Source organism: Sesamum indicum, linkage group LG4, assembly GCF_026168435.1.
Source record: "Sesamum indicum cultivar Baizhima isolate 11 linkage group LG4, ASM2616843v1, whole genome shotgun sequence".
Lineage (NCBI taxonomy): Eukaryota > Viridiplantae > Streptophyta > Magnoliopsida > Lamiales > Pedaliaceae > Sesamum > Sesamum indicum.
In genome coordinates, this window is record NC_142660.1 from 2,789,758 (window position 1) to 2,798,554 (window position 8,797).

Below are 8,797 nucleotides of genomic sequence, written 5' to 3' on the forward strand. Positions count from 1 at the left end.
AAAAATTATTTAGTTTTTCTTTTTATAAACTCAAACAGAACTGAACTTAAACCCAATGGAAAAGGTTTAAGTAAAATTCTCATCAATCTCCAACTCTTCAAGACCGTTTCTTACGTGGCACCGAAATGAGCGTTAGTGAGCTGAGGTCGTGACACGTGTAAACAAATGGTGGGACACAAAGTGCCAACGAACTCTGAAATCTGAATTATCAGTAGGCACTTATTTCCTGCTCTCTCATCCACTGTAAGCAATCCATGCAACCAATCAAGCTGTTTCATGAATCTCGAGAACCGTATAATGTAGGATACTTTGGGTGATCCTTTCCGCAGGCAACCCTTCCCTTTCTCAGTAGCAACTGAAGTGCCGTCATGCAGTGTATGTATTTCCGGCGAAGAAGAAGAACGTCTCTATTTTTCATACTATTTCATATTTTGTCAAACACTTTCCACCTCTGAAGTCTGACTGAACTTTATCCTATTTCTTGATAATTCCAAGGTACTTCAAAATTATCGTCTTTTGTGATATTGAATTCCTGTACCATTTTGTGGAAGAGAAATGTGATTTAATCGGATTTTTTCTTTTTTCTAGCAATGTTGATTGATTGTGTAGTGGATTCTGGTGTTCTATGTGCAGCATAAAACTTTGTTTAATTGAATTGTTCATCGGTTTTGCGTTGTGTTTTTATTAATTCCAGTAGCTCGGGGATTTAATGAGGTTCCTTGAATCTGGAAACTAATTACAATAGCGTCCAGCGGAGAGAAATGGTTCTTTAGCAGCTTATTTCCCACGAATTACTGGAGACGCTTTTAAGTTAATAGTGCGATTTAGGCCTCAGCCCAGAGATGTAACACTGCAGGAGGAAGATTTGTTTGAGGATTTTTGTTTCTTGAACAATTGGGAAATACATGTCTTTTCTTGTTTCGGGTCTTTCCCTTAATAAATCTCACTGGTCCAACTCATTGCACAAAGTAGTCAGCCAAATACATGCATTTGTTCGATATTTACGTGTCTCCAAACAACTTGCCTGTTAGTCCAAGTACCTTTTTCTTGTAGATTTTTCTAAACTTACTGTGGTAATACACACATGCATCATACAGAGGAATCTATATTTTATAATTCACTTCATAGATTTCTAGAGTTTCAAGTTCCTTGAAGCTCTTGCCTGTTCTGGCTATCCATTTCTTAACTAGCTATTGCTCTTTGATTCTAGCAGAAGCAGTTTAATCAGAGGAAGGATCAAGAAAGTGTAGAAGCTAATTGAAAGTAGTTTCTGAAGAGATGGAAATATGAAATTCGGGAAAGAACTTGAGAAACAAAAGGTGCCTGAGTGGACAGAGGCTTATGTTGACTATAATGGACTCAAACGAATATTACAAGAGATTCGTAATTCCAAAGAAAACAAGCCAAATCGACCCAGGGCTTCTCAAAAGAGATTATCGCTGTTCATGGACTTTGGTGCTTCAAGTGGACATGCTAGCAATCTTGAGAAAGAGGGGGATATTGAGAATCAAGTAATAGCTGTTGATACAGTCCAAGAAGGGAACTCCAGAAAGTTTTACAACACCAAGTTACTTGTGTCCTCAGGAGATGGAGAAGAGAATGAGAGTATTTTTTTCAAGACACTTGTTGATGAGCTCAACAAGACAAATAACTTCTATAAGGATAAGGTGGACGAAGCAATTGAGGAAGCCGCTTTGCTCAAAAAACAAATGGAGGTTTTGGTTGTATTAAGAATCAAGGTGAATAATCCAAATTTTGATGGATCCAGTTCTCTGAAATGTCTTTCCATGGATATTAGCAATTTGGCACCCTCAAAGATTATACCTCCCGCCAGATCAAAGACTGTTGGTGGGTGATACAAATAGCAAAGAACTCATTATTTTGAGTTATTTTCCTCCTATTCTTAGTAGCGTACTTGAAAGTGTTAAAGTACTTACTTTTACATTCAACTTGCTTCTATATAAGCGAATTCGTGCACAGTGGACTCGGGTGATTTAGGATAACTTGTACAACATCTGTTTACAATCTCAAGCACGTAGATTCATAGATAGGCAATATATACATGATAGTGTTTGCCTTATGAAAAGCGTATCACTAGTTCTCGACCTTCTACATAACTCATTGCAGTACGGTTTCTAAATCTGGGAGGAGTACTCAAGCACAGTTTCTGTTCTGGAAAGTGTCAGCAACCATTTGACAAGAATCTCATACATGGATGTCATGAACTTGTTAACCACAAGCAGTCCAATAACTATTACAGAACCCAACGATTTTTAATCAAATTAAGCCAGCATGACCTGTTGAGGTGATTTATCTAAAGTGATCTTTATGGTCTTATAATTCTGTTGTAAGACAGTCCAGCTTAATTGTGCAGGGATCAGGGTGATGGATAGGAAACTTGGTGTTGAAATGAGTAGCAAAAGTCAGCAGGAACCTGGCTCTTCTAGTGGTGATGCAGTTCTGATCTTGAACTAGTTGTCACCGTATAATTTGTTCATTTCTCAGTCCAATAACTTAAGAATATTTATTCATGTAATAGTTTGATTTGGTGCAGAAGTAGACTTGAGCTGTCAACACCAGCACTCTAATAGTCATCCTAATAATATTCCTTGCACCGAAAATTATAATGGTGCTCCAATAGATGGAGAAACTACCAATGAGAGCAAATCATCTCATCTAGAAATCCTTGATCGTGTAAAGATTTCAAATACATTTGATGATCCAATATCAACTATTAAAGGAGTTCTCGGAGACTCCAAAGAGAAGGAGTTGAGTTGCAACAAAGAAGAACTGAAAGAAGTTGAAGAAAGATTGAAGGTTGCATTCATCCAGTTACATCAAAAGCTTTGCCATCTGAAACATTACAGGTAAACGAGTATGCCCAAACGTACTATTGTTCCTCATTGAATTTTCTGTGTCTGCTTACTGATACCATTTTATGAATGAACAACAGCTTCATGAATCTCTTGGCCTTTTCAAAAATCCTGAAGAAATATGATAAGGTATCATGAACTTTGATCTAAATTATTCTCTAGAATTCTTGTATTTGTGAGAAAATACAAAGAAACAAAATTGTCATGCCTGTCTAGACTTGATTATTTGCTAGTGTTCTATTTACTCATAGTTTGAGTGCAGATAACATCTAGGAGCGTTGCAAGATCATACATGAAAATTGTGGACAACTCTTATATTGGAAGCTGTGATATGGTATGTCTGCTTTCTGTTAATCTTCAACCTTGGCAGAGGTAATCGCTGATTAGAGAACTTTTTGGTTTTAGTTGTTCTGATCTCAAATAACACGTTAGATAAGCATACTTATGACCCGTATATGGTGTAAAGCAATAATAACATAAACATATGCTGTATCCTTTTCATCTAACATATAAGAAAACATTCTCATTAGCCAACTTAAATGTAAGCAATTCATATCAGTACCTACAAGACTTCCGGCTTTAGTCCAAAAGAACAAGTGTATATTGGCATATCTGAAAGTGCAAAGTGCCCTTGGCTTAATCTTTCTCTGTGTTGATAGTATGTCAAATTCTTATTGTAAGGCTACAATTTGACCAATAGAATTCTGTTGGCTAGAACCATAACAGAAAAGGTTTTTTTGAATTGAAAGCTTTCCATTGCCCTTTGTTCATTAATGGTTTTATCCTTGAATGACAAGAAGACTTTTTAGAGGAATATTATATAGATAGTTCATTCCATTTCAAAGAAGAATTAGACATTGTATTACATCACAAGAACTAAATTTGTCCAAGTTAGAGATTTGGATTATTTTGCCAGCTTTAGAGATCTGGTAAATGCTACATTACTTGTAATTTTGAGCACACAGTAGTGGTAGCAACTGATATGTAAATCCAGTAAGGAGTGAGGGCCTACCATGAGCGACCTCAGCATATAATTATTCTAAGGATTCATAAGCATGTTACAAGGCCTAAATTTGGGGTAACTACTTCTAGCATTTTGCTATTGATCAGGTTCATTCTCTAATTCCTCCATATGAATGAGAACTTTGATGTTGAAAAATATTATTTCTCAGCCATAGCTTAGGTGCAACTCACTGGACCATCTGGTCTGGTAGTCTTGCAGTTTTTTGTACAAGGTGCAAGACCATGATGTTTTTCTTCAAGTTCAATTGGAAGTCCTAACGCTGTACGCCTTGGAAACTAGAAATCCCTTAGAAAATTGCTCCACTATCCCATGCTGTATTAAACAACCTTTGGTGATAGTATAGAGTTCTCTTCCTGTAACAGGTGAACAGTCTCATGGAAAAGGTAGAGGTGGTCTTCATCAAGAATTTTTTGCGTTCTAACCGTCGGGAAGGCATGAAACTACTGAGGCCAAAACAGAAAATAGAAAAGCATCGCGTAACTTTCTTCTCAGGTGAGTGACACCACCAATTATATCATGCATTTAACTTACAAGTTATTCAATATGTTCAATTCTTCTAATTCTTGTGCGATCTCTAGGTTTCTTTTGTGGTTGCTCAGTTGCTCTGTTAGTAGCTGTTGTTCTACTTGTTGAAGATAGAAAATTAATGCCCAAAAGCAGAGGAGCCTTGTACATGCGCACGGTATTTCCACTCTATAGGTAAAGATATTGATTTGAACTCCTTTTCATCCAATCATACATCAGGACTTAATTGAATTTTTATAATCTAAGTTCTGCTGAAATGTAATGTTTACCAATTGCACTTTATCTTTTTCTACCTTATATTGTACTGATATCAAATTTGGACTTTTTGCAGCTTATTTACGTACGTAGTCCTTCACATGCTTGTGTATGCTGCAAACATATACTTTTGGAGGCATTACAAAATCAACTACCGGTTCATATTTGGATTCAAGCAGGGAACTGAGTTGGGCCACAGAGAAGTCTTTCTCCTGGGCAGTGGTCTTGCAATGATTGTTCTTGCTGCTTTCCTAATACACTTCCACATAAAGATGGACTCGACAAGTCAACATTATGAAACTTATATAGAACTACTCCCTTTGGGCTTAGTCATTGTGAGATATGAAAACTAGTAGTATCAACTGTCTGCTGTGTCATCTACTCCATTTCTTTCCTAATTATCTTCTTTCATGCAGGTTGTTATTGCTATTACATTTTGCCCCTTCAATATCATCTATCGTTCAAGTCGTTTCTTCTTTATTAAGTGCGTCTTTCGTTGTCTTTGTGCTCCTCTTTACAAGGTAAACTTAACATTGCCATCTAATAGCATAGGAGAAATTTATATTGGTGACTTAGTTCCTGATAAACTAATCCCTTTTCTGTAGGTTAGACTCCCCGACTTTTTCTTGGCAGACCAGTTCACCAGCCAGGTTTCATGTTATACTGGCATTTGTTGGGGGTGTTATTTCTACTTCATAGTTATGTTTGTAAGTAGTTTTGTTTGACTTCAGGTACAAGCTATAAGGAGCCTTGAATATTACATTTGCTTCTATGGCTGGGGAAGATTATCTCAAAGATTGAACAGATGCAGCAATCATGATCTTTATAACGTGTTCTATTTTATTGTTGGAGTTATACCATACTGGTTTCGCTTTCTACAGGTTCGTCATTGTTGCTTTCTTTTTCTAGATTTTTGTTTCGTAAGATTAGTTTCCGTTGCTTCTAAGTGCAGGTAACTGCATGAAATGGATAGAACGATGTTATCTGCGTCTTCGACGCTTTTGATGAAGCTCAGCTTTTGCACTCTAGATTGCTGATAATTAATCTTGAACATTAGCAGCTCTCTTCTAGTTTAAAGACCTCATTTATGCTAGGTCATTTCATATTTATGTAGTTTTATATATCCTTCATGTTTTTTGTATGTCAGAGATGTCTTACTACTAATTTTCAACACCATCCCCTGTCCTCTATTGACCCGTTTCTTTCATAAGCTAAATCTGGTAATTCATGTTCTTTATGTTAATTTTTTCTATTCCGACAAATTTAATGTTATCCAAATCCTTCCAGGGCACATTAATTCTAATTTGACATGTACATGTGAGTAACACTGAAACATAATTCATCAATTGTTGTAGTGCATCCGTCGGTTGTTTGAAGAGAGAGACTTTGCTCACGGGTACAATGGTTTGAGATATTTCTTGACAATTATTGCTGTGGTCATTAGAACGGCTTTTGAACTGAGAAAGAAAGTAGCCTGGAAACTGTTCGCTTTGGTGAGCTCAGCCATTGCCGCTATAGCAAATACATACTGGGATATTGTTGTTGACTGGGGGCTTCTTCAAAGAAAGTCAGAAAACCTGTTTCTAAGAGATAAACTTCTCATTACTCACAAAAGTGTGTACTTTACAGCCATGGTAATTACTAATTTATTAATTTTGAGGTCTTAGTCATTCTACATTCTGTTACCTATCCTTCTCATTGACCTTATCGGATTTTGTTGCAGGTTTTGGATGTTTTTCTCAGGTTTGCTTGGCTACAACTTGTCTTGACGCTTGATGTGCATTCCTTACAGGGAAATACAATATCAACAATATTCTCATGCTTAGAAATTCTTCGACGTGGCTTGTGGAACTTCTTCCGGTATATTTCCAAACTTTCAAATCTCTTACTCTCGAAACTATTTAGTTTAAATGATATCTTTTGGGCCTAGTTTTATGCTTCTATAAGGGACTTGATGAGCAAGATGGAAGAGGTATCCCAGCATTGTCTTTATGATAAAAGGCAAAATAATAGCATTTGATGTTGCTCTAAAAATTTGTGGTCATTTTACTCTTTCACTTCAGAATTTTACTGTATGTGAATGTTTATATACTAAAGAAAACGAAATTCACGTTTTGTTTTCAGGTTGGAGAATGAACACTTGAACAATGTCGGGAAGTACCGAGCATTTAAATCGGTTCCTCTTCCTTTTACTTACTACGAGGATGAAGATGAAGATGATGATATTGACAAGGACAACTAGTTATCTATATTCCTGTCTATAACTCATGTTTGAATATCATGTAAATGACAGAAATATGTTCTGAAACCATAGCTAAGTGTTTGGAGGAAGTTACAGGAACTCTATCACGGGTATAAATACACTTGGAGGGAAAAATATCTCCAACTAACCCAACTACTGACTAACAGAAAGAAAGTGTCAACTACTAATAAAAACGTAATACAAAGAAGAGAAAATGTGGTGTGAGAAATATAACTTCCTCTTGCTAGGAACCTGCTTCAGCCTTTAAGTTGTCGCATGTGAGAACTGAGCGGCAGTAGCAGTAGCACAATGAGCAGCCTGTGCTTTATGAATTTCTTCATGAATTCCTTGAGTACCCCACAAGTTGGACCTAAGATGAAGTCAACCAAGCCCAATTTGGACAAGACTTGGACAACAAGAAGAAAAAGGAAGACGTAGGTAAAGATTTTGTGAAGAAGTCAGAAAGTTGAGCTTTTCTGGGAGCATGTACTGGAGCTATAAGCCCAGACTTGAACTTGTCCCGGACCATATGGCAGTCGATTTTCAAATATTTTGTCTATTCGTGGAAAATAGGGTTGTTGACTATATGCTGCACAGCTTATTATCACTAAGAAAAGGAATAGGAGTAGGAGTAGAAATGCCGAAATCTTATAACAAATAGACAACCCAAGCCAGTTCACAAACGGTGGAACCCATATCCCGATACTTTGCTTTGGCAGTTGAACGGGGGATTCTGTTCTGCTTCTTGGTCTTCCAAGAGATCGAGGCATTACCAAGAAAGATACAATAGCCTGTTAACTAACGTCTAGTTTCAACACAACTGGCCCAATCACCGTCTGAATAAGCTCACAAAGTCTGGGAAGGAAAAAACAGCCCCTTGTGGAGAGAGCCCTTGAGATAGAGAACAAGATGCAAAATTGCATCTAAGTGTTGTTGGCAGGGACTTTGCAACCATTGGCTAAGCTGTTAACAGGCGTAGGAATTAGGCCTGGTGAAATTCAAATACAAAAGCCTACGAACGAGACAACGATAAATCTCAGGACGAGTAAGTTGAGCACCCGCATCCCTGTAAACTTAATGCCTGGAAGAAGTGGTGTTGTCGTAGCACGAGCATTAAGCAAACCAGTATGAACCACAATATCTTGATATACTTGGTTTGCATAACAACAATACCTCGAGGCGACCAAGCTATTTCCACCCCCAAGAAGTATTTGGCAATGCCCAAATCCTTTATAGTGAATAGTAGATCAAGATAGCATTTAATTGCAACGATTTGTTCTGTAGATGTGCCTGCAACAAGAATGTCATCAGCGTAGAGTAACAACACCAGAAAACCATCAGCTGGCTCCTTTGTAAAAAAGCAGTAATCATGTTTCGATTGAATGAAACCAAATGTGACAATCTGTGTAGTGAACTCATGATTTCACCGTTGTGACGCTTGCTTGAGCCCATAGAGTGATCGCTTTAGTGCATACATGGCCTTGAGGTAAATAACCATTCGGAGGAGACATGTATATCTCTTCCTCCAAATAACTGTGTAGGAAAGCTTTATTAATATCTAGTTGATGGATATGCCAATTAAGTGCAGCAACTATAGCAAAAAATTATCTCACTGTCACTGATTTTGCAACGGGGAAAAACTCTCATTATAGTCGATTCCCTCAATTTGATTGTACTCTTTTGCAACTAGTCGAGCTTTGTATCTGTCTATAGAGCCATCACCTTTCAATAGGAGTGTGATTAGGAGGTAAAGGTGTGACTTCCTAAATCTTATTTGCTTCTAAGGCAGTAATTCAAGTTGCATAGTTGATCTCCATTCTGGTGATGGACTGGCCTCTAAGTAAGTTTTAGGCTCTTGTAATGTAGATATAGCATACA

General features: G+C 37.3%; 1 protein-coding gene across 4 annotated transcripts; it reads left to right on the top strand.

Annotated features, from left to right (window-relative positions):
- The first annotated feature begins 239 nt into the window (after positions 1-239).
- Positions 240-7,036, top strand: LOC105160081 (phosphate transporter PHO1 homolog 10). 4 transcript variants are annotated; one of them, XM_088879320.1, is made up of 15 exons: positions 240-495; positions 1,211-1,848; positions 2,375-2,449; positions 2,555-2,867; positions 2,954-3,002; positions 3,136-3,207; positions 4,260-4,389; positions 4,476-4,596; positions 4,754-5,012; positions 5,094-5,198; positions 5,283-5,327; positions 5,409-5,558; positions 6,033-6,311; positions 6,401-6,537; positions 6,802-7,036. In XM_088879320.1, exons 2-15 carry the CDS (start codon positions 1,287-1,289, stop codon positions 6,917-6,919), a joined length of 2,415 nt encoding a protein of 804 aa, XP_088735446.1. In that variant the 5' UTR covers positions 240-495; positions 1,211-1,286; the 3' UTR covers positions 6,920-7,036. The 4 variants fall into 4 exon arrangements, with proteins under 4 accessions (XP_088735446.1, XP_088735447.1, XP_088735448.1 ...); XM_088879321.1 differs by having other exon boundaries at positions 1,214-1,848; positions 2,375-2,446; XM_088879319.1 differs by having other exon boundaries at positions 241-495; positions 1,214-1,848.
- The last annotated feature ends 1,761 nt before the right edge of the window (positions 7,037-8,797 follow it).